We start from the raw sequence: 27,575 nt of genomic DNA on the forward strand, positions 1-27,575 counted from the left end.
ATGGCAAGCTGTCCTGGCCCAGATGCAGCAAAACAGGCCCAAACCATGATACTACCACCACCATGTTTCACAGATGGGATAAGGTTCTTATGCTGAGATGCAGAGTTTTCCTTTCTCCAAACACAACACTTCTCATTTGAACCAAAAAGTTCCATTTTGGTCTCATTTGTCCACAAAACATTTTTCCAATAGCCTTCTGGCTTGTCCACATGATCTTTAGCAAACTGCAGACAAGCAGCAATGTTCTTTTTGGAGAGCAGAGGCTTTCTCCTTGCAACCCTGCTATGCACACCATTGCTGTTCAGTGTTCTCCTGATGGTGGACTCATGAACATTAGCCAATGTGAGAGAGGCCATCAGTCGCTTAGAAGTTACCCTGGGATCCTTTGTGACCTTGCTGACTATTACACGCCTTGTTCTTGGAGTGATCTTTGTTGGTCAACCACTCCTGGGGAGGGTAACAATGGTCTTTAATTTCCTCCATTTGTACATAATCTGTCTGACTGGATTGGTGGAGTCCAAACTCTTTAGAGATGGTTTTGTAACCTTTTCCAGCCTGATGAGCATCAACAACACTTTTTCTGTGGTCCTCAGAAATCTCCTTTGTTTGTGCCGTGATACACTTCCACAAACGTGTTGTGAAGATCAGACTTTGATAGATCCCTGTTCTTCAAATAAAACAGGGTGCCCACTCACACCTGATTGTCATCCCATTGATTGAAAACACCTGACTAATTACACCTTCAAATTAACTGCTAATCCTAGAGGTTCACATACTTTTGTGATGCACAGATATGTAATATTGGATCATTTTCCTCAATAAATAAATGACCAAGTATAATATTTCTGTCTCATTTGTTTAACTGGGTTCTCTTTGTCTACTTTTAGGACTTGTGTGAAAATCTAAGGATGTTTTAGGTCATATTTATGCAGAAATATAGAAAATTCTAAAGGGTTCACAAATTTTCAAGCACCACTGTATATCATTCATCTCGAACAATGACTCCGGGTACATTTTTTCTTGAGGCTTGAAATCAAACTGAAACACTGCCCTCAACTCCATAATTCATATTTTGGCCTATCGTAAGTTTTAGTAACTTAAAAAAAAAAAAAAGCCTTCAAAACTTTGGACTTGAAACATTTTGTGATGGAAGAAATCTAATACATTCAAAAATGGTTAAAAAAAGTTCATTACAACTGTAGCTTGTTATATGTAACTGTTTCAGAAAATTGAGGCAAAATTCAACAGAGGAAAATGACAGCAACCAAAAGGCAGTTAAATAAGGCACCAGTGGTCCTGAAGTGCCAGAGGTTCCTTGTAGCCCTGGTTGTCCTGGAGGTCCACTGGCACCCTGAAAGTAAAACAAAAAAGCAGCTCATCTCATGTTGTTATTGTCATACTGCATCCTGTTCCAATGTTTTTATATTTAACATAGGAGTCATTCTTGAAGTTGTACATGAATGGTTGTTTCCCAAGCCCAGAAATTGGAGGGTTGCTGGAGGAAGAGCATCCAGCATAAAACTATGCTCCATGGCTTGTGGATTAATAGGGTCCACATGGCAGTGACCCCACTCACATAAGTGGGACAAGCTAGAAGTAGTGAGTGATTGAATGAGTGAGTGAGTCATCCTTGACCATTTGTTCCTGATTTTTGTTCTGCATACTTCCTGATCAATCCAGGAAGCTTTCTTTTCAGTGAACATGAATATGATGAATTGGACTACCAATGATGAAAGAACTTTTTTTTTTTTTTGAAAGATAGGGTGTCAACATTGAGGTTTCAGTTTAAAAGCATTTCCAAATGTGGGACATACTGGTAGACCTGCAATGCCTCTTCTCCCTTTTTGACCCTGTAAAAGGGTAAAATAATTAAAAAAAACCCCTTAATCATTAGAATGCCCCAATATGTTTTTTTTTTTTTTGAAATAAAAAAAATTGAGAGGACCTACAGGATTGCCAGCATCTCCAGGCCTGCCTGGATTGGCATCTGGACCTGTGTCACCCTGTAATTTAAGCAGAAAGAGTTATTGTGCTATGACAGAAATCATAAGTGACTGCATTTGCAAAAATCCATTGAGTGGATCTAAATTTGAAGTGAACAAGAAAAGGTAGTGTACCTGCTGTAGTAAATATTATTGGTAGATAATATAATTGTTCATCAGACTTTGATTTGGACAGATACACCCACCTTCTACTTTATGTAGAATACCAGTACATCTACTCATTTATGCAGTTATTGTCACAGTCCGGTCCAGTCCATCCATGCTTTAGATTGTGGGACTTCCATGCCGGCTCCAGGACAGGAATTCAGTCCTGCCTCGCTGAAGGCCATTTCCTGAAGTGGCATTCCTACATCTGCTACCACTCCTCTCCCACCAACCAGGGCTTTTTCAGAACTGTTTGGAGCTACTCCATTTGCCAGACTGTCTCCTGTAGACTTCCCTCTCCTCGCTACAGCTCATTGGTATTGTGTCTTGATTCCCCCTGCCTGAATTTTTCCTTGTTTTTCTGTCCAGTTTTTTGTCCCTGTTTTTGCCTGCCTGTTCTTTTGAATGGTGTCTTTTGCTACCTCTGCCTGGATTTCCCTTGTCCGTGTTCATCAATTTTCCTGAAGATTTTTCTGTCCTGTTTTTTGTCCCTGATCGTGTCTACCTGCTCCTTTTGTGTTTGACCTCCTGGCCTGTTTTTTGACTACTGATTTTTGCCTGAGCCCTACTGTACCTTTGCCCTTCGGCCATCTACTTCATTAAAGAAGTTCTCTTTACACTGTTTGTTTTATGAGTCTGCTCTTGGGTCCTCACTTCACCTCAGCTCGCCACTCCTGACAGTTATCCAATCAAATCACATGGCAGCAGCATAATGAATATAATCATGCAGATTTTGGTTCATGTTCACATCAAACATCAGAATGGGGAAAAACAGATCTTCATGATCATTGCATGGTTGTTAGTGCCAGACAGATTGTTCTGAGTATTTGGGAATCTGATGTCCTTGGATTTTTACTCACCAGTCTTTAGAGCTTACAGTAAACGGAATGCTGGGGAAAAAAAAAAACCCTGCAAAAAAGACCCCCCAAAATAAATAAATAATAAAAATCCCACCATCTAGTAAGTGGGAATTCTATGGATAAAAACACCTTGTTGATGAGTGAAGTTAGAGGAGGATGACTAGATAATGGTTTGAGCTGAAGGTATGGACTATGGTAATTCAAATAACTACTCTTTACAACCATGGTGAGAAGAAAAGCATCTTAGAATACTCAGCACATTGAAACTTGAGGCAAATTGACTATGACAGAAGACGACCACATCTAGTTTCACTCCTGTCAGCGAAGAACAGGAATCATCCAAACGCCATCAGTGGGCACAGGCTCACCAAACTGGACAGTTGAAAATTGGAAAAAGTGACTTCGTCTATTTCTAGGTGTAAATAAGTGGGCAAATGTGTGTCTGTGAAGCCCTGCAGGCATCTACGGTGTATTCCGTGTGTCCCTGAAATAGTCGCTGGATCCACTGTGACACTGACCTAACTGGAACAATAGACATACCTGTTGGCCAGGGTATCCAGGTTCACCCTTAGGACCACGGAAGTTGTTGTCAACTCCTGTCTCACCCTTGTTACAAGGACAGAAGACAATATTAGACCTCTAGTGCCATAACTAAGTATTCAGTATGTTTTGTGTAATGATTAATGACACAGGGGTTTGGTATATTATTTTTCACATGGCACAGCCTGAGTGGTGAGTAGTCTTCACAGAAGTAGGTGTTATAATTAAATGCATAATTGGACTTTAAAGTTGTGTCAAATGTGCAGGTAACTAACTTACTGATTTAAACACCCATATGAAATGTAAAATATTGCAGTGCTGTTTAAAAAAAAAAAAAAAAAAGCTTACTGGATCTCCTCTCAGTCCTTTTTGTCCTGGGGCTCCTGGTATTCCCCTAACACCCTTCTTGCCCTTTATTTTTTTAATTAAAAAAAATAGCATATGAAAAAAAACCCTAGATGATATTGATGGTAGACAAAAACTGTCAATTATGCATGGAGTACATTAGAATGAACACAGACAGTAGAATGGAGGTCATTACTGGGCTGCCTGAATCCCCTCGCGGTCCTGGGGCTCCTACTAATCCGACTACTCCCTAAAGAAAATAGAGATGTCCAAATAGTTCTCTGTCAAAATACTCTGATGTAAATCATATAGACAAACTGTATCTAATGGCTTGTCAAAATACGTGATTAAGAGATTATATAAAGTCACTGTGCTTGAGACCACACAAAAATATTACCTGTTCTCCATTTACTCCATCCAAACCACATTCTCCATGTTCTCCCTATCAGACACAGTCAAAACTATTTGGTAATCTTCACTATTCCTTGTTGAATACCAACTACATACAGATACACTAAATGACCAAAGGTTTGTGGACACCTGTCCATCACACTGGTATGTGCATTTTGATCATCCCACCCCAGATTTAGTTCCCTCTTTACTGTTATAATAAGCTGCACATTTCTGGGAAGGATTTCCACTAGATTTTGGGGTGTGGCTGTGGGGATTTGTCCAGTCAGCCACAAGAGCATTAATGAGATCAGCCACTAATGTCGAGTGAGGAGACTTGGCACACAGTCAGCATTTCAATTCATCCAAAAATTGTTCAGTAGGGTTGAGGTCAGGGCTTCATGCAGGCCACTTGAGTTCTTCTGCACCAGCCTTGGCAAACCATATCTTCATGGACTTTGCTTTGTACACAGGGAAACTGCCATACTGGAAAATGTTTGGGCCCCTTAATTCCAGTGAAGGAAAACTGAAAAGTCATGCTGTACAATTGTGTGCTTCAAAATATGTGGCAACAGTTTGGAAAAAGCCCACATATGGGTATGATGGTCACGTGTCCACAACCCTTTGGCCATATAGTTTATATACATGGATGTAATAAAAAGATGCATACATTAAATAAGAGCTTTCTTTTACAAAAAAAACCAAACATTTACTTATTTGGTAGATGCTCTTAAACAAATTAAGCTAGAGCAGATGATGGTTAAGAGGTCATTCTCGAAAACCCAAGAATGGCCATTTGAAGGTGCTGAAATTTGAACTCACAACCTTCTAAACAGTATTACAGCACTCTAACCACTGACAGAACACTGCCCATTAACAGAAAACAGTTTACTGATTTTATTCACTAATTTTCATTATAATTTCTTTGGATCTTTACGTTCTTTTACCCAGTCAAAAGGATTGAAGTTTGACAGTAGCATAGTTACCATCACTTTTGACCTGATTTTAATGATTTATTCTGTAAATATAAAAATTATTGTAGCATAGTCATATGTGAAATATTTCAGTACTTACTATATTGCCCCCATAGCCTCTGTTACCCTGTGAAAGATTATAAAAACAGGTTTTTTTAAAAAGGTAAAATTCAAACACGCCCATGTTTGAGTTGAAGTAGCATGCATTGATGTGAACTACTGCCACCTTTAGGCCTCTGTTCCCAGGACAGCCTTGATGTCCCTGCATTCCATTTAGGCCTGGTGGCCCCCTCGTTCCCTGCAACACCACAATGAATTCACAGATTAAGGACTGTTTAAGGAAGATTTTAATGGTGTTTTTACATCTGATATTTTGTTTATAAATAGAAATAAAAGCGGAAAAGTTACTTTCAGATTTATTTAGTTACGTGAACACACACAATGTTAAAGGGCTCAAAGGTGTGTGCTGTGCATTTGAAACTGAAAAAAACAAGCTATGTAAAATAGATTGATTATAGCCACACAGGTTCTCCTCCTTCTCCAGGAAATCCAGGATGTCCTTCCTGTCCAGGAGGGCCCTGTGAAATAGTAACAGATGTGCAATTTAATGAAAGGTTCCAGTGTTTTAGGTAGTGTGCATTTTGCACTGTATCACACTGTACCATATGATCACAATGTACCATACAGTATGATCACAACACTGACTTATTTCAAATATCCCTGAAGTGCCAAACATTTGTATTAACACTATGAACACTGGTGAAAAATGTATTATTAAACTGGGAAGATAGAACAAAATATTCTCTACACTGGTTGAATCTTTTAACTTACATTTAACAGTCATTTCACTAAATTGAGTTGTACACAAACTGACAGCCAATGAGGCACATAGTGCCTCGTTGGTTATAAGCCATTGAGTAGAATAACTTATTCTATCCACATTCACTGGACTGAGAACAGAGCATTTTTATTTTATGAAAAAAAAAAAACTTTATACAAAACGTTCGACAAAATCATTTCCACTTAGAATGTAAAAAACTGGCAAAATGACAAGCAATTTCTGAAAAAGGCTAGAATAATAATTCTTGAAAAGTGTATAAAAAAACCCATCAAATACTTTTAATCCATGTTTTGTTGCTCTTTTTTTATTTTTTTGGGTTATGTTTTCAAGTAGAGTTTTTATTTCATCCTTGGTTGGTTCAGCAACACGCTCCACCATTTTGTTTTTCTCTACTCACAGTATATGAACTGATATCCTAGCAGTAGAGTAGCCAATCAGAGCATGCAATTGCTCATCAAGTGAATGTGGATAGAATAATTCTAGATATCCAGTCCACCTTCCTGATACACAACCACTAATCAAAAGTTGGGACAGTATATTGAAATTAAAACTGAAAACAATTTGTAAGTAATCTGACATGTATTGCACTCAAAACAACGCAGCAGCACATTATTTGGTTTTAGGTAATGAATTTTGTAGTTTGTTTTTTTTTAATAAAACAAATTGATTCTTGTGACAAATTTAAAAAAAAAAAAAAAAAAGTTGGGACGGTAAAGCATTTGCCACTTTATCATGTTGCCATTCATTCTCACAACACTTAGGCCAAGTTTACATTAGACCGTATCTGTCTTGTTTTCTTCGCGGATGCACTGTCCGTTTACATTAAAACGCCTGGAAACGCCGGGAAACGGGAATCCGCCAGGGTCCACGTATTCAATCCAGATTGTGTCTGATCCGGTGCTGTGTAAACATTGAGAATACGCGGATACGCTGTGCTGAGCTCTAGCTGGCGTCGTCATTGGACAACGTCACTGTGACATCCACCTTCCTGATTCGCTGGCGTTGGTCATGTGTTGGTCATTGCTGAAAAACGGCGCGGACTTCCGCCTTGTATCACCTTTCATTAAAAAGTATGAAAATACTGCAAATACTGATGCAAATACTGCCCATTGTGTAGTTATGATGGTCTTTAGGCTTGCCATCCTTCCACTTGCAAGTGGTAAGTGACTTGCGTACAGCGGCTCAGTCCCGAATCACTGCTTGTGCACTACACTTGCGCGCTCTGTGAGCTGCACAGGGCCGGAGTGCGCACCCTCCAGAGGGCACTCGCTGTTCAGGGTGGAGTGATTTGGAGCGCAGCCGCTGAGGAGGAAGCAATGAGCCGCACTGACACATTTCAACTTGCGTGCCGAATTAGTCATGTGATTAGCGTATCCGTGTATTGGCGTTGCTGTGTGCATGCGAATCGTGTATTGGCGTTGCTGTGTGCACGTTAATCGTTTTTAAAAACGTTAATCTGATGATCCGCTGATACGGTCTAATGTAAACCCCACCTTAAGATGTTTAGACACTGAAGACACCAATTGCTGAACCGTTTCAGGTGTTTTGTCCTATTCTTCCTGCAAACAGGTTAAGGTGTGTAACAGTATGGGGTCATTGTCATTTTTGTTTCAAAATTCACCACACATTCTCCATTGGAGACAGAGGGGACAGGCAGCTTCTACTTCTGCAGCCATGCCTTTGTAATGTGTGCAGAATTTGGTTTTGCAGTGTCTTGCTGAAATATCCCTGGAAAATATGTTGTCTTGAAGGCAGCACATGTTGCTCCAATATCTCAATGTACTTTTCTGCAGTAATGCAGTCATCACAGAATTGTAAGTTACCTTTAACAAATAAAGGCTTCTTCTTCACCAAGGGCACATAAGTGTAAGGGTGGCATGGTGGTGTAGTGGTTAGCACTGTTGCCTCACAGCGAGAAGGTTCTGGGTTTGGGCTTAGTGGCTGATGGGGGGGGGGGGGGGGGTCTTCCTGTGTGGAGTTTGCATTTTCTCACTGCGTCTGCATGGGTTTCCTCCGGGTGCTCCAGTTTCCCCCCACAGTTCAAAGACATGCAGGTTAGGTTAACATGGGGTGGCCTTGGGCTGAAGTGCCCTTGGGCAAGGTACCCAACCCCTAACTGCTCCCCGGGTGCTGTAGTATGGCTGCCCACTGCTCTGGGTGCGTGTGTTCACTGCTTCAGATGGGTTAAATGCAGAGGATGAATTTCACTGTGCTTGAGTGTGCATGTGACAAAGGCTTCTTGTTCTTTGCCAAGAGCACTGACAACCCCATACCATGTCAGACCCTGGCTTTTGGACTTGTTGCTTGTAACAGTCTGGATTATCCCTTTCATCTTTGGTCCAGAGCACACAGTATCCATTTCTTCCAAAAAAAGACCTGGAATATCAATTTCTCTGACCACAACACACATTTCCACTGTGTGATGGTCCTTCCCATATTCCTCTGAGTCCACAGAAGTTGATGGTACTTCTGGACACAGTTAACATAAGGCTTCCTTTTTGCACAGTAAGATTTTAACTGGCATTTGTGGATGTAACTCTGTATTATATTGCTTGACAAAGGTTTGCCAAAGTAAATCCCAAGCCCATGTGGTTATATCAGCTATAGATGAATGATGTTCTTGATGCAGTGCCATCTGAGATCACAGGTGTTCAGCTTAGGCTTGTGCCCTTGCCCTTTACACATAGAAATTCCTCCAGGTTCCTTGAATCATTTAACATTATGCAACCTACAGGGTGAAATACCCACATCCCTTCCTATATTTCTTTGAGGAACATTGGTTTTAAACATTTCAATAATTTTCTCATGCATTTGTTGACAAACTGGAGATCCATTGCCAATCTTTGCTACTCAAATCCTAGGCCTTTCCTGGATACTGATTTTGTACAAAATCATGATTACAATCAGCTATTGACATCACCTATTTCAAATCACATAAATTTTTTTTCTCATTACTAGCCCTGAATTGGGTGGCACGGTGGTGTAGTGGTTAGCACTGTCACCTCACAGCAAGAAGGTCCTGGGTTCAAGCCCTTTCTGTGTGGGGTTTGCATGTCAAGTCAAGTTTATTTGTATAGCGCTTTTAACAATAAACATTGTCGCAAAGCAGCTTTACACAATTTGAACGACTTAACTCTTTACCCCTTAATGACGACATGACGACCCCGTGTACATCCCATAATGACGACATATGATGCCTTGTCTAAAACCTTGTCTTTAGACTTTTTTTCCTTGTAAATATGTTCCAAGGGTGAACAGTATATACATATACAAGGGTGGCTGTAGCAACTGCTTTAAGGGGCAAGGAGTTAAAACATGAGCTAATTTTATCCCTAATCTATTTCCAATGAGCAAGCCTGTGGCAACGGTGGCAAGGAAAAACTCCCTCAGACGACATGAGGAAGAAACCTCGAGAGGAACCAGACTCAAAAGGGAACCCATCCTCACTTGGGCAACAACAGACAGCAGGACTATAATATTAAGTTTTAACAAGTCCGTTTTGTTGATGTTATAAACTCTTCATTGATGGAAACTTGAGTGCTAAATTGTTCATGACAACTGCAGTCCTAAAGTTAGCAAGTCAACTGTAGTCCTCAGCCATAAAAGCATTACAGTAAGAGTCCAGAGCATCCTCCAGGTGTGACTTTCAACTGTCCACATGGGGCCATCCTCCACAGGATCGATGCGATGAGACTCCAACCAGTCTCCCAGTGTCTGCATGGGTTTCCTCTGGGTGCTCCAGTTTCCCCCCCACAGTCCAAAGACATGCAGGTTAGGCTAATTGGTGGCTCTAAATTGACCATAGGTGTGAATGGTTGTTTGTCTCCATGTGTTAGCCTTGTGATAACCTGGCAACTTGTCCAGGGTGTACCCCACCTCTCACCCATAGTCAGCTGGGATAGGCTCCAGCTTGCCTGCGACCCTGCACAGGATAAGCAGCTACAGATAATGGATGGATAGCCCCTGAATTGCCCCTGTCCCAACGTTTTTTTTTTTTTTGGACTGTGTTGCAGGCCTGAAATACAGGAATGGGTGTATATTAACAAATATAATGAAGTTGACCAGACAAAACATGAAATATCAAGTTCATACTGACTGCAATGAAATAAGAGTCAAAGTAAATTTAGAAAATCACTTCTTTATTTACATTTACCATACCATCCCAACTTTTTCTGATTTGGGGTTGAACTTGAGATGATTCTAGTCCATGAGCCAGGATCCATAAGTTTTGGCCACCAGTACCATCTGGGGTGAATAATTCTCATTGTGGTTTGACAAGGTATGAACCCCCAGAGTTAGAAAATGTGTGACATGTAGCATTGCAGGGGTGGTAGCTTTTTGTGTTCTCATCCACTTTATGAGGCTACCCCAATTTGCATCCTTATTAGCATTTCAACTGCAAAGGCTGTCCCAAGAGATATTACCTCAGACCTGCTGAAGGCTTACAAGATTGGTGAGCAAAGCTAAGCAACCTTCAAGGATGAGACTAGAGAAAGACCCACCAGCAAAGAAATTCCATGACCCAATGAAAATTCACAAACTAAAAAGACATGTGTACAAAGAGGAAAGTGAAGTCAAGTGTCCGAATGCTAATCTTGAAAGCAGACAGATCTTTTTTTGGTTGCATCATAGTAGTGGCACAAGGATGCAATCTTCAAATGAATGACATCCTCTCTCATCCCCTAGGTCCATTATCCTGGGCACTGTCCACACCAGATGGGTTGCTGAGAAAGACTAACAAACAAAGCTACTTTGGCCACAGCCCTGCAAAAGAATGTCACAGTGGCAGAGCAACTCCCAGGAAACTCTGAAGCAATGGTTGATAGGATGAACTTGGTCCAAAAAGTAAAAGCTGACCAGGTTACTTTTGGAGAAATTGCCATGACAGTTTTGTCTGTGGCACTGAAGGAAGCCAAAGCAACAGAATAGATGTTGTGTTTGATACATATAGGGAGAATGCCATCAAGAAATCAGTACAAGATGAAAAAATTGGCCATCAGTTACAGAGTATTACAAGTGCACAGATCAGACAGTGGTGGAGCTTCCTGACCAGAGTGACCATAACCAGTCTCATCAGCTTCATAGTAAGTGAATGGAGAAAAGCAGAATACAGAGAAAAGCTTCAGGAGAGTGTGTTATATGCAACTATGAATGATAAATGCTACAAAATCAAACCTCAGGGCAATGAAGCTTCAGTGCCAACAGGAAGAAGCAAATGGGTGCCTGCTTCTCCATGCTGCCCATGGTGTTGGCAATGGCTATCACTCAGTTGTGATATGCTCAGAACATACAGATGTCTTCATTTTGTCTCTGGCTTTCTGTGACAAAATAGGAACCCCATTGTTCCAGAAATGTGGTACAAAAGCCAGGACAAGGATTGTTGATATCAGGAAAGTTGCTGCAACTATTGACACTAATGCATGTACAGCTCTTATTGGGATGCACACATACACAGGATGGGCTACCGTCACTGCTTTTGCAGGCAAAGGAAAGACAAATTCCTTGAAACTATTAACCAGCAAGAGAGAAATCCAGGACACTTTCACAGAATTGGGTCAGGAATGGGACCTTTCCTCACAACTGATGGACAAACTAGAGACATTCACATGCCTTCTCTCTGCAACCAAAGCACCATTTACCATGGTCAATGATCTCAGATACCACCTATTCTGTACTAAAAAAGGTGAGAGAGTCGCCAGCTCCTGCCATGTAGGGATTGCCTAGTTAAACATGCACAAAGAGCAAACTATCAGGCTAGAATATGGAGATGTCTGGAGCAGTTTAACCCCTAAACACCAAGCCCTATTGGCAGAGGATGGAGGAAGAAGGAGATGCTGAACAGTTGGTAGTGCACTGGATGGATGGTCAGCCAGGCCCTGAGGCTGTCCTGAATCTACTTTTCTGTGACTGTGCAAAAAAAAAAAAAAAAAAAGTGTTGACTGCCAAAATGTGTGTATGGGAAATTGACTCAAGTGCACTGATATGTGCTGACTGCCAGACTGTGACAACCAGTCATCCCTGTTGGACAATGAGGAAAGTGCAGAAGAGGATGACCAAGAACTAGAAAATGAATATGATTACTAGACATATGTAAACTACTGATATCTTGTAACTTGTTCCTTTAACCTGAAATATATTGTAGCATCAGCTATTGTATTTTCTGAGTTATGGTTATTGAGTTGGCGGCACGGTGGTGTAGTGGTTAGCACTGTCGCCTCACAGCAAGAAGGTCCTGGGTTATATATATATATATATATATATATATATATATATAAAAAGACACTATGGTCTGGGTTATATACGGTTACTGTAGAATGCAGGCACTTACAGATGTATGCACGGAGGAGAGCAGGATGCAGACTGACAACGAAGCCAAAGCGAGGGACAGGAATCAACATCGGTAAACAAGCAAAGATCAGGCGATTGGCAAACAACACAGGGCAGATAAGGCAAGAGCGAAAACATATGAGAAATAGCAAAAGGGTCAGAAGAAACAAGGCTTTTTATGAACTGGAAACACAAAACAATACTTCACACAGGAGTGTTTGTTAGGGGAGCTTAAATAGGTGAACAGGTAATTGAGGAAACGAGAGACAGCTGACTTTCAGTGGGAGGGAGACAGAGGACGCTGTGAATCTTGGGAGTTGTATTTCAAAGTGTCCATGTTTGTAGTTTGTTTACTCTCAGTGTGTTTACTGACAGAACCCCCCCCCCCCCCCCGAGGAGCTACCTCCGGGAGCTACCTTTTTTCTTGGATGACCCCGTCTCTGGGTGCTGATTTGTTGGGATACTGGGTGTGAAATTCTTGTTTTAACAGGGGATCTACGTAGGATATCCTTGACCCTGACCCAACTTTGTTCCGCGGGTCCATAGCCTTCCCAATCCACCAGGTACTTGACTGATGCAAAGGTTTTAGATATGCTACGTGGAAGGTAGGAGATATTCAGCTATGTGGGGGAAGTTCGAGACAATATGCTACTTCGTTAATGGGACATATTACCTTGAATGGCTTGATGTAATGGGGCTGAAGTTTTCTACAGGTATTGTGTTCTCATAGGTTCTTTATTGCTACCCAAACTCTGTCACCAGGGGAAAAGTTTGGAGTCTCTCCTCTATGCTTATCTGCATACTCCTTGTACTTGGCGCAAACTGTTACAAGACACTGATGTACCTCTTCCCAGACAGCTTGACTGTGTCTAAACCAGTCATCAACCACTTGAACCTGGCTAGGAGTGTCATCCCAGGGGAACAAGGGCGGTTGGTAACTGAGTATGCACTGAAATGGCATTAACTGGGTGGTTCAGTGTTTGAGTGAGTTTTGTGCATACTCAGCCCAAGGATGGAAGCGTACCCAGTCCCCCTGGTTACACATGCAGTAGATTATTAGGAAACAACTAATTTCTTGATTTGCTCTTTCTACTTGGCCATGAGACTGGGGGGTAATAGCTTGATGTGAGGCTTACCAATACTCCCAACCTTTTCATGAAACTAGTCCAGAATCATAAAAAAGAAAGCTACTGGGTGTAGCTTGTGTTTCTCCTCAAAGCATTAGGAGAGAATGGCCCCAACTCCAGTATCAGACGCATACACTTCAATGATGAATGGCTTAGTAGAGTCAGGATCATGGCCGTAGCCAGCTATGAGGCCACCGAGGTCCGGACCTCGGTCATTTTTAAGAGCTGAAAATATATTTGTACGCTAAATATTCAACTGGATAAAAAAATAAAGAATAACATTAAAACGTCTCTGTAAAAAGTGCATTGTTAATTATATTAAATGTTGATTCTGTCTTCTGTGTCTGTTTCGTGCGCGCGGCTCTGAGACCAAGAACACAAAAACGAATGAGTGCGCGACTTGGGGGAGGAACACAGTGCAGTAGACATGGTTTTTTCATGGTAATCATCAGCGCACTTTTATGAAGCTGTTAAATTTATGTTTTCGAAGCAGCGCAGTTTTGTCCTCATTGCTTGGGCCAGATCAAACCATTAAAGAAGCTTAAATTATTCTTACTCTTGCCACATACATGATTTTTTTTTCAAAACTGATTATATTCAGTTCAAACACCATTAAAAGTAATTTCAGGAATAGATCTCTTGTGTGACATGTAATTCACCCCTCTCATTTAAATATGTCGAAAAATTTTTGGTGTGCACTTTGCGCACGCCTCACAGACCTCAGTGATTTTAAAATGCTGGCTATGGCCCTGGTCAGGATGCTGGAATATGGGAGCCAAGGTGAAAGCGAGCTTGAGCTGATTGAAGGGTCCCTCTGCAGCTGAGTTCCACTGTAGATGTTTAGGTCCCTTCTTCAGTAATGTTGTTAGAGGGGCTGCTATGGTGCTAAAACCGTGAATGAACCAGCAATAGAAGTTAGTGAAGCCCAAGAATGGCTGAAGGTCCTTTACAGACTTGGGTGTCAACCAGGAGGTGATGGTGGATACGTTGGTTGAGTCCATGTTTACCTCTTTTGCGCTGATAATATAGCCAAGGAAGGAGATCTTACTTTGATGGAACTCGCATTTCTCTGCCTTTACGTAGAGGTGGTTCTTCAGTAAATGTTTGAAAATGGCTTGGACATGTTCCTGGTGACTCTTGATATCTGAGGAGTACATCAGAATATCATCTATGTACGCAATAGCATAGTTGCCCAGCATGTCCTGTAGCACGTCATTGATAAGGCACTGGAACATGCTGGGTGCCGAAGAAAGGCCATAAGGCATTTCCTGGTATTTGAAGTGTCCTGCGGTCATGCTGAAGGCAGTCTTCCATTCATCCCCCTTTCTGATCCTGATCAGGTTATAAGCACTTCGGAGATCAAGCTTTGAGATGATCTTTGTGGATCTGAGTTGCTCAAGCACCGCAAGGACTAATGGAAGAGGATAGGGGTATTTAACAGTAACCTGGTTGAGACCTCTATAGTTAATGCAAGGCCTTAGACCACCTCCTCGTTTCTCCACAAAAACGAAACCAGCAGAGGCAGGGGACTTGGAAGGATGGCTATATCCCTGTTTGAGGGCCTCCTGAATATACTCCTCCATAGCAACATGCTTCTTCTGGGATAGAGGGTAAATATGACCAAGTGGTGGTGACATACCTGGTAGTAAGTCAATCGCACAGTCATATGGCTGGTGTGGTGGTAGCCCGCAGGCCTACCCCTTACTGAAGACTTCCAGAAGGTCCTGATAGCAGTCAGGAACATTGTCTATGGAGTCTGGCTGAGGACTGTCTACTGAGGTGGAAGACACCCTAAACTGAGGACAAGAAAGACAGCTCTGGAAGCACGTGGGGGACCACTGCAGAATTTCTTTACTTTGCCAAGAGATTAATGGATCGTGTAGCTGCAGTCAGGAATATCCAAGGATGATGTCATGATCAATGGTTGAGGTAATGTATAGAGAAATGAATTCCTTGTGTAATGCTCCTACTTGAATTTGGACGGGATGGATGCAAGCATGGGCGCCGCCAGGGGGGGAAGTTAGAACAATTCTAGGGGCCCAGCACTGCCATGGGGCCCTTTAAGGGGCTGATAATATGCTTTTAATGATTTTAATAAGACTTTTGAAATAACAACAATGCAATATTCCATCTGGTAAAATGAGCTAATTGAACAAGGTTGTCTATTTCTTGAGTTCTTCAACATATTGTCATTTAACCCTCCCCCTTTTGCGAAATGGTACGGTCCAGTTCTGGTAGAAGCGTGATGCGTTAAATCTGTGTGCTGATCACGTCTCGTCTCGTCTCGTCTTCTTCCACTTTATCCGGGACCGGGTCGCGGAGGCAGCAGTCTAAGCAGGGAAGCCCAAACTTCCCTTTCCCCAGACACCTCGGCCAGCTCCTCGGGAAGAACACCGAGGCGTTCCCAGGCCAGCCGAGAGACATAGTCCCTCCAGCGTGTCCTGGGTCTTCCCCGGGGCCTCCTCCCGGGGGGACATGCCTGGAACACCTCCCCAGGGAGGCGTCCAGGAGGCATCCGAAAAAGATGCCCGAGCCACCTCAGCTGATTCCTCTCGATGTGGAGCAGCAGCGGCTCTACTCCGAGCTCCTCCCGAGTGACTGTGCTTCTCACCCTATCTCTAAGGGAGCGCCCAGCCACCCTGCGAAGGAAACTCATTTCGGCCGCTTGTATCCGCGATCTTGTCCTTTCGGTCATTACCCAAAGCTCATGACCATAGGTGAGAGTCGGAACGTAGATCGACCGGTAAATTGAGAGCTTCGCCTTTTGGCTCAGCTCCTTCTTCACCACAACGGACCGGTAAAGCGACCGCATCACTGCGGAGGCTGCACCGATCCGCCTGTCGATCTCACGCTCCATCCTTCCCTCACTCGTGAACAAGATCCCGAGATACTTAAACTCCTCCACTTGAGGCAGAACTTCTCCACCAACCTGGAGAGGGCAAGCCACCCTTTTCCGGTCGAGAACCATGGCCTCGGACTTGGAGGTGCTGATTCTCATCCCAGCCGCTTCACACTCGACTGCAAACCGCCCCAGTGCATGCTGAAGGTCCTGGTTTGAAGAAGCCAACAGGACAACATCATCCGCAAAAAGCAGAGATGAAATCCTGTGGTTCCCAAACAGGATTCCTTCTGGCCCCTGGCTGCGCCTAGAAATTCTGTCCATAAAAATTATGAACAGAACCGGTGACAAAGGGCAGCCCTGCCGGAGTCCAACATGCACTGGGAACAGGTCTGACTTACTGCCGGCAATGCGAACCAGACTCCTGCTCCGTTCGTACAGGGACCGGACAGCCCTTAGCAAAGAGCCCCGAACCCCATACTCCCGAAGCACCCCCCACAGAATACTACGGGGGACACGGTCGAATGCCTTCTCCAGATCCACAAAGCACATGTGGACTGGTTGGGCAAACTCCCATGAACCCTCGAGCACCCTATGAAGGGTATAGAGCTGGTCCAGTGTTCCGCGACCAGGACGAAAACCGCATTGTTCCTCCTGGATCCGAGGTTCGACTATTGGTCGAATTCTCCTCTCCAGTACCCTGGAGTAAACCTTCCCTGGGAGGCTGAGAAGTGTGATTCCCCTATAATTGGGGCACACTCTCCGGTCCCCTTTCTTAAAAAGAGGGACCACCACCCCAGTCTGCCACTCCAGAGGCACTGTCCCTGACCGCCACGCGATGTTGCAGAGGCGTGTCAACCAAGACAGCCCCACAACATCCAGAGACTTGAGATACTCAGGGCGGATCTCATCCACCCCCGGTGCCTTGCCACCGAGGAGCTTGCAAACCACCTCAGTGACTTCGGCTTGGGTAATGGACGAGTCCACCTCTGAGTCATCAGCCTCAGTCTCCTCAGTGGAAGACATGACGGTGGGATTGAGGAGATCCTCAAAGTATTCCTTCCACCGCCCGACAATGTCCCCAGTCGAGGTCAACAGCTCCCCACCCGCACTGTAAACAGTGTTGGCAGAGTACTGCTTCCCCCTCCTGAGGCGCCGGACGGTTTGCCAGAATTTCTTCGAGGCCGACCGATAGTCCTTCTCCATGGCCTCCCCGAACTCCTCCCAGTTCCGAGTTTTTGCCTCCGCAACTGCCCGAGCTGCAGCACGCCTGGCCTGCCGATACCCGTCAGCTGCCTCGGGAGTCCTGGAGGTTAACATGGCCCGATAGGACTCCTTCTTCAGCTTGACGGCATCCCTTACTTCTGGTGTCCACCACCGGGTTCGGGGATTGCCGCCACGACAGGCACCAGAGACCTTGCGGCCACAGCTCCGAACAGCTGCGTCCACAATGGAGGTAGAGAACATGGTCCACTCAGACTCAATGTCCCCCGCCTCCCTCGGAAGCTGGGAAAAGCTCTCCCGGAGGTGGGAGTTAAAGACCTCCCCGACAGAGTGCTCGGCCAGACGTTCCCAGCAGACCCTCACCATACGTTTGGGCCTGCCAGGTCTGTCCAGCTTCCTCCTCCGCCAGCGGATCCAACTCACCACCAGGTGGTGATCAGTTGACAGCTCAGCCCCTCTCTTCACCCGAGTGTCCAAGACATAGGGCCGGAGATCAGATGAAACGACTACAAAGTCTATCATTGACCTCCGACCTAAGGTGTCCTGGTGCCACGTGCACTTATGGACACCCCTATGCTCGAACATGGTGTTCGTTATGGACAAACCGTGACTAGCACAGAAGTCCAATAACAAAACACCACTCGGGTTCAGATCGGGGAGGCCGTTCCTCCCAACCACGCCCCTCCAGGTGTCACTGTCATCTCCCACGTGAGCATTGAAGTCCCCCAGTAACACAATGGAGTCCCCAGTCTGAGCACTCCTCAGTACCTCTCCCAGGGACTCCAAGAAGGCCGGATACTCTATACTGCTATTTGGGCCATAGGCACAAACAACAGCAAGAGCCCTCTCCCCAATCCGAAGGCGCAGCGAGGCGACCCTCTCGTTCACTGGGGTAAACTCCAACACAAACCTTATCCCCTCCTTGAACTGCCACCTTATCCCCTCCTTGAACTGCCACCTTATTGTGGTGGAGGGGTTTGTGTGCTTGAATGATCCTAGGAGCTATGTTGTCGGGGGCATTATGCCCCTGTCAGGGTTTCCCAAGGCAGACAGGTCCTAGGTGACAGGCCAGACTAAGAGCAGTTCACCAAAACCCCTATGGAGAAAAATCCGAGGACCGTGACGTCGCCCGGGATGACGCAGCCGGGGCCCCACCCTGGAGCCAGGCCCGGGGTTGGGGCTCGTATGCGAGCGCTTGGTGGCCGGGCCTTTGCCCATGGGGCCCGGCCGGGCTCAGCCCGAAGAGGTGACGTGGGCCCGACCTCCTGTGGGTTCACCACCCACAGAGGTAGCAGTAGGGGACTGGTGCAATGTGGATTGGGTGGCAGTCGAAGGCAGGGGCCTCGACGACCTGATCCCCGGACACAGCGGCTGGCTGTTGGGACATGGAATGTCACTTCGCTGGGGGGGAAAGAGCCTGAGCTTGTGCGGGAGGTTGAGAGGTACCGGCTAGAGATAGTCGGGCTCACCTCCACGCACAGCTTGGGCTCTGGAACCCAGCTCCTCGAGAGGGGCTGGACTCTCCACTTCTCTGGAGTCGCCCGTGGTGAGCGGCGGCGGGCTGGTGTGGGCTTGCTTATAGCTCCCCAGCTCAGCCGCCATGTGTTGGAGTGTTGGAGTGTGCTGATCAGTGCAACGCTATTTGCTGCTGTGTCGCGGTGCAGCAGCCAGCCAGCCAGCAGTGGTGTGCGTACAGTCTATGATCGCTAAATATGAAGAGTGGCTGTCAAAAACGTAAAGAAAGGCAGCTGAAAGCTGAGAGGAACTGGAGAGGCAGGCAACTGGTCACTCAGTTTTTCCCAAAGAAAGGTAGCTATCACTCACATGTGTGTTCAAAATATTAGCGAATGGTAAATGAACAGTATGAACATGGTTGGATTAGCCTATCAAGAGAACACTTTTACAGTTTGTACAGTGACATTTTTTCCATTTTAATAACTGAACTGAATAGTGCAATTGTGACGAGGGTGGGCAAAGTTGGGGGGCCCAAAATTCTAATCTTTCATGGGGCCCAAAATTTCTGGCGGCACCCCTGGATGCAAGTGGTGACGAGCCCGTTGCCTATGGGTCCTCCATCGATGGTTCTGATGCTGAGTGTGCTGTGCAAAGGGGTTGTAGGCAGGTTGAGCTTCTGTACGATGTTGCTGCTGATAAAGTTCCCCTCTTCCCCTGAATCAACAAAAGCAGATAGGACATGTGTGGAGGATGCTATTTTGGGTAACAGGGGAATTTTAAAGGATTAAGAGCCGAGTTTTCTTACTGGACTCAGATCTGGCAGAAATTTCTGCTAGAGGCCCTCGGGATGGACGGACGTTGCTGAATGTTATGCTCGGCACTCCCACAGTAGAAACATAAACCCTCCTTGCGCCGTTAAGCACATTCAGCGCGGGTTAACCTGGTACGGGCTACCTGGTACGGGCTAACCTGTACCTCCATGGGTGAGCTATCTTCAGATGGCTGAACGGGCCTAGCCCCCTCGTGGATGGAGGGTTGATGTTCTAACAGTTGGTCCAGATGAATAGCTAGGTCTATGAGGGAGTCCAGCGTGAGGTTCTCGTCTCTACAGGCCAGTTCACTGATTATCTCTGGGCGCAGACCTTGGCAAAAAAGCGGTTTCAGCGCTGGGTCATTCCATCCACTGGCTGCTGTTAGTGTCCTGAAGCCCAGGGCATACTCAACAACACTTCGAGATCCTTGAGAGCAGGCAAGTAGACTTTTCCACTTCAATCCTTTCAGGCTCATGATCAAAAACCCTTTTGAATAGGGAAAGGAACTGCTCATATGAAGTGGTTTGTTTCCTGCCCTTGTTCCAAATGGCAGTAGCCCAGCAGAGTGCTTTGCCAGTGAGAAAAGACAAAAACTTACCAATCTTGTGCTCATCGGACAGATTAGGCATGGTGGTGAAATACATAGAACACTGAAGTAGAAAATCTTTACATGCGATGGTGTCTCCAGTGAACTTCTCCAGTGCGGGGAGTTGTAACGCAGGGCTAGGAGGAGACTCGGGGCGTGCTAGGAGGGCCTGAGACATCACAGTTGTGAGTTGTGTCATCCAAGTATTGAGGTTGGTGAGCATCTGTTGATGTTCCTTTAGCAAACACCCCTGCGCATTGAGAGCAGTCTGTTTTGAATCCTCTGCTACATCCATGTTGCAGCAAAGTATCCTGTTAGAATGCAGGCACTTACAGATGTATGTGCGGAGGAGAGCGGGATGCAGACTGTCAACAAAGCCAAAGCGAGGGACAGGAATCAGCGTCGGTAAACAAGCAAGGGTCGGGCGATCAGCGAACAACACAGGATAGATAAGGCAAGAGCAAAAACGTGTGAGAAATAGCGAAAGGGTCAGAATAAACGAGAGACAGTCAGAAGAGACATGGTATGAAATGAAAAGACAACAATATTTTGCACTGGAGTGCTTGTTAGGGGAGCTTAAATAGGTGAACAGGTAATTGAGGAAATGAGAGACAGCTGACTTTCAGTAGGAGGGAGACAGAGGGCCCTGTGAATCTTGGGAGCTGTATTTCAGTGTCCATGTTTGTAGTTTGTTTACTCTCAGCAGGTTTACTGACATATACATTGTTCTATGTTACCTTTATTTGTTTATAAACAAACTAATTTTAAAGTACGTAAAAAGCATACATGATATGATGTGATACCTTTGTCCCTGGATGGCCTTGTGGTCCTTGCACCCCTTCATGACCAGTGCATTTACACATCACATTACAGCACTCTCGTGAGGCCACAGCATCCTAGAAAGAGGTAGAATGTAAAAGACCTGTGGATATGTACATATTTTTACACAAATTAATGCTCTATACAATCTACATCTGCTGAAATCAGAAATCCAACATTATGTACATTGATTTTTCTGTTCTCCCAGCAAAGCGGAGAACTGTATCCTCAAAGAAGCTGTCCATTTATACACACCAGATTCATGACAGGTTTGAGTTATCTCAGATCTGAATCGAGCTACATTCTCGTATAATTGTTATAATAAAACAGATATATTATTGACTGTGTATTATGATAAAATTATAAAAAAAACTTTTCTATTCATTTGTATGCTTTAGTGGCAAGATTGGTAAAAATATATTTACACCAAATTGATTCCATAGGGCTGGCTTTGTTTTTCTAGCTGATATTGTCATTCAGAAGCCTAATCTTGACCCTATATTTATAAATCTGCAGCATTCAGGATATCTGTGAATTTCCTCAGGATATATCGTTGAATAGATTTGACTCACAATCTGTTTCTGCAGGACATTGGCTACATTTTGCATGCCAATCATGAGAGGCTCCCTATAGTCATATCCTCGTCCAAACTCTAGTTTCTGGAGGTCTGTGATACTTTTGACTCCTTCCAGAGCTACTAGAATCAGTGTATGGACTCCTGTTGTACAAGCATAATAAATAAAAACACACTATGGGTCCACTGGCTCACACACACACAAAGGTGCAATTAATGTTATTGATTAAGAAAAGAAAGAAAACTAGAGCTTAAACTATATCTTCTTTAAATGATTAGGACAGACACACTGTTAAACAACCCATATATAATAAAAAGATTGAAACAATAACAATATGTGGAAAGTTGTAGTCCCCCTACCACTTCTTCTTAGATTCTTTGAGGCAACCATGAGGTCATCAACAGATGCATCCAGGCCATCAGTGAAAATGATCACTACCTAAGCATGCCAGCCAGTGCAGTTTAAATATTTGATCACTAATCATGTCAAAATGAAATGATCACTAATGTTACTATTTTCACACTTTGAAAGAATGTCATTGACCTGTAAGATATTTGTTAAATTATACAGTCTACACTATGAAAGTCTGTTAGTGTATATAAACCCAGTCCTCTGAAATAATGATAAATTGCTTACCTTCACACCAGATCTATATCCTACAAACTTATCCTGAAAAGAATGCAGGAGCTGGGTGTTGAAGGCCACAACTTGGGTAATCTGTAATGCCATCACTTTCTTCATTATGTCTTTACTGTAATGCTCAAAATTAGTGTCATACAATATCTTGCCATCACTAGCAACCAAATGGAAACTAATGTTGGTTTGCAGAGCAGGCTGCTGGGGTAGACAGCACAAGTTGTGCACAGTAGAGATGTATTCAATAATCTCAGGCAGGTAGGCTTGCAGCTTATATTGGCTACTGAAGAGTGAACGTGAGCTTGAACTACTATGTGAGATATCAAATCCAATACCAATACCAATACCATTATCTACACTGCAACCTGTAAGAAGAAGCAAATACAGTGTTAACCCTTTAGTGACAATGGCTGTTTTTTGTTTTGTTTTTTTGTCATGTGATAAGCAGTGCGTCAGCTATCCCCGGTACACCGCTTATCAAAAAACAAAACACTGTTTTCCAAATACTCCAGCTTAAATGTTTAAGTAGTGGAATATATTGATTGCAGTTTGCATGCATTTTTAATATTTTAACCACATTAGCACAGCAAATGTTAATACTTATGTTAATGCTATTCAAATAACCTGCATCTTATATATTAATATTTATATCCCAAAATTCTATGTTCTACGTACTCACCTGGTTTTATATCATTTGAGGGAGACGTGCAAATGGCATTTATCAACATCTGTGTTGTATGATTCACAGTCTGATGGTCAAAGCTGTCCAGTACAAAAACCCTGTTATGTGAACCAGTAATGCTAGTGAGCTGAATTTCAGTTTTTACACTTGTTCCGATTGCAAAGATCTGAATACCCATGGCTTTTAACACATTTGCTGCATCAGTGACATTGTCAGACGATGTCCCAACAGTGATCAGAAGCAGGTTCTGTGAAATTCCTTCTTCAATGCGGCTCCCTTTATCACTTTTAAAGAATTCTTGTATTTCATTCAATGCTGCTCCAATGTTTCTCTTATATTTCATTGGGGTCATTTTCTTAATGGCCAATGTCACATTGCCTTCATCAAAATGTTCATTCAAGTAAAATTCCTTTTTGTATTTTGAACTAAACTGGGCTACACCAACTCTAAAGAGGTCTCGTTTGATACGAAGATTGTCTACAAAGCCCAGTGTAAAAATTTTCATGTTGGCCCAGAGAGATCCTTGGGTTTTTTCAGAACCATCAATCAAAATGACCAAATCAGCTGCCTCTTTCTTGCACTCTGAAAAACAGTCAGGTCAGACTAAGATCAAAGGTCCATACCATGTTATGAAAAAGTATTTGCCCCTTCAGGAATTCTCATACTTTTGTATAGTTGTCATATTGTTTCAGATCTTCAAACAATGTTTTTAAATGGCCATGTAATTTATTGAAGTTAAAAAGATTTTTAAAAAGAGAGTGAGCAAAAATGGTATCCATAATAGAGTTGCAATGTGAAAACAACTGCTAACCCAGACTCATCTCACATTTGCCAAAAATACCTAGATGACCCACAAGCATTTTTTGGATAATGTGCAATGGAATGATGAGTTAAAAGTCGAACCTTTTGGAAGCCATCTTATGTCCCATAAAATCTAGTGTAAAGCTATCATAATGTTCAACAATAAGAACATCATACGAACATCATACCAGCAGTAAACACATGGTAATAATAGGGTTGGGATGCTTTGCTGCTTCAGAGCATGGGTATCTTGATATAATTAATGGAACTATGTGTTCTCCTCTCTGCCAGAAAATCCTGATGGAGAATGTCTTTGCATCAGTCCATAATCAAATGAACCCCAAAGAGTTGCTGTGGCCGGACCTTAGAGAGGCAGTTCATGCTGAAAAGACATCCATTGTGGTGGAAGTAAAGCAAATCTTTAAAGAAGAGTGGCCAAAATTCCTCCACAGTGATGTGAAAGAGCATGGGCATAGCGGACGCGGGGTACGCGGGGGACATGTCCCCCGCACTTCCCGTATTTGTGCCCTCTGTCCCCCGCACTTTTTACAGCCATTACAACCACTCAATTCATTTTTAACAAGTGGAAACGCGTTTTTCCGAGCTGCCTCTAAATCAGGATCTGGGCAGTGCTTCTGTATGTTTAGCAAACCAGCCAAGAGGCTAAAGACTTTAGACAGTTTTTTCCAAACAAACCATGTAAGTTGAGTAATGCTGTTGAATGTAGATAATGTTTAGCTAAAATATGACAAATAGATGTCAGTTTAGTTAGTTAAGCTAGCTAGCTAACTTAGAGGCAGTAGTAACTAGTTACATTTACTCTGTTACATTTACTTGAGTAACTTTTTGGATAAATTGTACTCTTAAGAGTTGTTTTGTTGCAAAATATGTTTTACTTTTACTTGAGTAATATTATTCTAAAGTAACAATACTCTTACTTGAGTAATGTTACTATTTTGGCTACTCTAAGATTACTCACTTCTGGGTAGAAAATAAGAATAGAAATGTATTTGTGTTCCTTTGACTGTTATTTTTGTAAAGATTTAATTTATTTTTGTGGTAGTTAAAGTTTAAAGTACATGAATTTGCTGATTATTATTATTACTGTATTCCTAATTCTATTTCAAAATGTTGCTTTCCACATATTTTTTAATCTTTATTGCCACAATAGAAAGAGCAGGGTGAGAGAGGAGACAGTGGACCAGAGGCCAACAGGGATGATTATGCAGGGTCACAGGTGAGAAGAGAATATGACTAGCTATGTCACTACTACTATTCTTAATTCTATTTATAAATTTTAATTTATAGATTTTGACTTTAGATTTTGATAGTATATCATTTTAAAGAACTAAAGTCGGTTCCCTGGTGCTGTGCTGTTTGTAGTTATGTGGTTCTTTAGCTGCTAAGGAGAGGTGCAATTGAATGCGAGAGGATGATAAATCACTCAATAGACCTCTGAACAATTTGTCCCCCTCACTTCTAAAATGATGGCTACGCCCCTGTGAAAGAGTGATCTCCACTTATTGGAAGCATTTGGTTGCAATTGTTCCTGCTAAAGGTTTAGGGGACAATTACTTTTTCCACACAGATGATATAGCTGTTGCATAATTGTTTTTCTTCACAAAATTAAATGATCATTTCAAAACTGTTTTGTGTTTCCTCATGTTCTCCTTATCTTATATAATATATTCGTGTCAGGATCTGAAACCATTTCGTGTGACAAAAATGCACAAATGGAGGAAATCCAGATGGGGCAAAAACTAATTTGTGGCAGGGTATGACAGAAAATTAGGACAATTCTTTTTACCTCAATTGTTTTTACTTAACATTTGAATTCTTTAAGGCTCAAACCAAGATTGGCACTGTCTTGCAGCAACCATTGCTTTTAACAGTATATCCTGTTTTGTTTGAACTTAAAAGCTGAAAATGAATGTGTAAAATTGAATTTAGGACTATTGCTTTTATTGCTGATATTTAAAATGTTATATATTTACCTGGTTTTGTTTTCTTGCAGATCTCTTTAGAAATGTTCTGCCAAAGGTCTTTCAAAGCTTCGAAGTTCTTAACATGGTGAACCTTGTTTTTGTCTTTGGTGATTTTCTGAAGTTCTTGTTTACTTGCATTTGCAACTCCGATAGCATAAATATTAACTCCATAATTGTGAAGCTTATTTGCAGCTTCCTCTAAGTAATATGGGTCTGTAGCCTCACCATCTGTAATGACAAACATCATCTGTGGGACACCTTTTGCACCTCTCCCACCTTTGGCTTCATCAAAGTAGTCCAGTGAGTAACGTAGTGCCTTGGCTGTGTATGTATCCCCAGTGGGATAATCCATAGCATTGATAGCGTCCTGCACCTCTTGTTTGCTATAGTATTGGTTAAGAGGGAAATGGACCTTAGCTTCAGTAGAATAGACAATGGTACAAATACGGACATTGTCTTGTCCAACCTGTGTGGTGTTTACTAATGAGTTCATGAAGAACTTCATACTCTCAAAGTTCTTAGTTTCAATGCTGGTAGAACCATCCACTAAGAAGACAACATCTGCCACCTGTGATTTCTGGCAATCTAAATAAGGAAAGAATAATGTCAAATTAGGACAATATTTAAATAGAACATATTAAATTAAAATGAAATGCCATGTAAAATGGAAATGCCAAAAGAAATGTCCAGTTTAACAAGTATGATGCTATCTGTATCTAAATGCTGGCTCTGACAGTTCCTCATCTTAACTACATCACTCAAGTAATAAATATGTAAATTAGTAATAAAGTAATAAATATGAAATTTAATAATTTAAATTTAAAAGTAATAAATATGAAATTTGAGTGTTCTTTGTTTGTTGTGTAGCACTCAATAACTGAACAAATGTGTCACCTCAGGATTTGTTTCAGCCTGCCAGAACTGATCAGGGATGTGGGGGTTTCATTACACTACGAGTATACTAGAAATAGAACCAGCTAAATTTGACAGAAAATATTATGCACAGGTACAAACAAGATAATAACTGTGCATATCTTTAGAAAACTAAATTGTATTTCTAGTATACTAGTAGTGTAATGAAACTCCCACAGCCCTGACCAGTTCCGGCAGGCTGAAACAAATCCTGAGGTGACATGTTTGTTCAGTGATTGAGTGCTACACAACAAAGAAACAAAGAACATTCAAATTTCATATTTATTATTTTGAAATAGGACAGATGAACCTTCTTTATATGCTTCTTTATTTAGCTTCATTATATGAAGTTAATTTTTCACAAATATCTACACAACTAAGGGTCCTGAACAGACAAGGTATAAATACACACTGCTTAAAACAGCAGCAAGATTGCTGAGTCTGATATAGTCTAATACCCACTTAGATGCCCACTAACATTACTCTGGCTGAGAAACGCAAGCATTAGACCTACAAGTGGCCTATAACAACCAAAAGCATACACTGATGATCCAAAATCTTATGACCACCTAAACAGCCTGGACTCACTGAGGCATCGACTCTACATGATCTCTGAAGGTGCCCTGTGGTCACTGGCACCAAGATTTTAGTAGCAGATCCCAACACACCCATTTGCATTTAATGACACCCACAAAAGT

The 27,575-nt window shown here is 42.8% G+C and overlaps 1 protein-coding gene across 1 annotated transcript in view; it reads right to left on the minus strand.

Moving 5' to 3' along the window:
* LOC132887035 (collagen alpha-6(VI) chain-like) overlaps window positions 1-27,575 on the minus strand; it is a 66,681-nt gene that overhangs the window by 29,284 nt on the left and 9,822 nt on the right. Inside the window, exons 9-24 of the mRNA XM_060922342.1 lie at window positions 25,975-26,550; window positions 23,177-23,761; window positions 22,498-22,862; window positions 22,221-22,299; window positions 21,859-22,004; window positions 21,271-21,363; window positions 5,781-5,834; window positions 5,483-5,554; window positions 5,357-5,383; window positions 4,290-4,334; window positions 4,089-4,142; window positions 3,896-3,958; window positions 3,548-3,613; window positions 1,950-2,003; window positions 1,815-1,850; window positions 1,289-1,351 (exon numbers count right to left, since the gene is read on the minus strand). Of these exons, the coding sequence (XP_060778325.1) occupies window positions 1,289-1,351; window positions 1,815-1,850; window positions 1,950-2,003; window positions 3,548-3,613; window positions 3,896-3,958; window positions 4,089-4,142; window positions 4,290-4,334; window positions 5,357-5,383; window positions 5,483-5,554; window positions 5,781-5,834; window positions 21,271-21,363; window positions 21,859-22,004; window positions 22,221-22,299; window positions 22,498-22,862; window positions 23,177-23,761; window positions 25,975-26,550 (2,378 nt within the window). The remainder of the gene's footprint in view (window positions 1-1,288; window positions 1,352-1,814; window positions 1,851-1,949; window positions 2,004-3,547; window positions 3,614-3,895; window positions 3,959-4,088; window positions 4,143-4,289; window positions 4,335-5,356; window positions 5,384-5,482; window positions 5,555-5,780; window positions 5,835-21,270; window positions 21,364-21,858; window positions 22,005-22,220; window positions 22,300-22,497; window positions 22,863-23,176; window positions 23,762-25,974; window positions 26,551-27,575) is intronic.

This window comes from Neoarius graeffei, chromosome 5, assembly GCF_027579695.1.
Source record: "Neoarius graeffei isolate fNeoGra1 chromosome 5, fNeoGra1.pri, whole genome shotgun sequence".
NCBI classification, from domain to species: domain Eukaryota; kingdom Metazoa; phylum Chordata; class Actinopteri; order Siluriformes; family Ariidae; genus Neoarius; species Neoarius graeffei.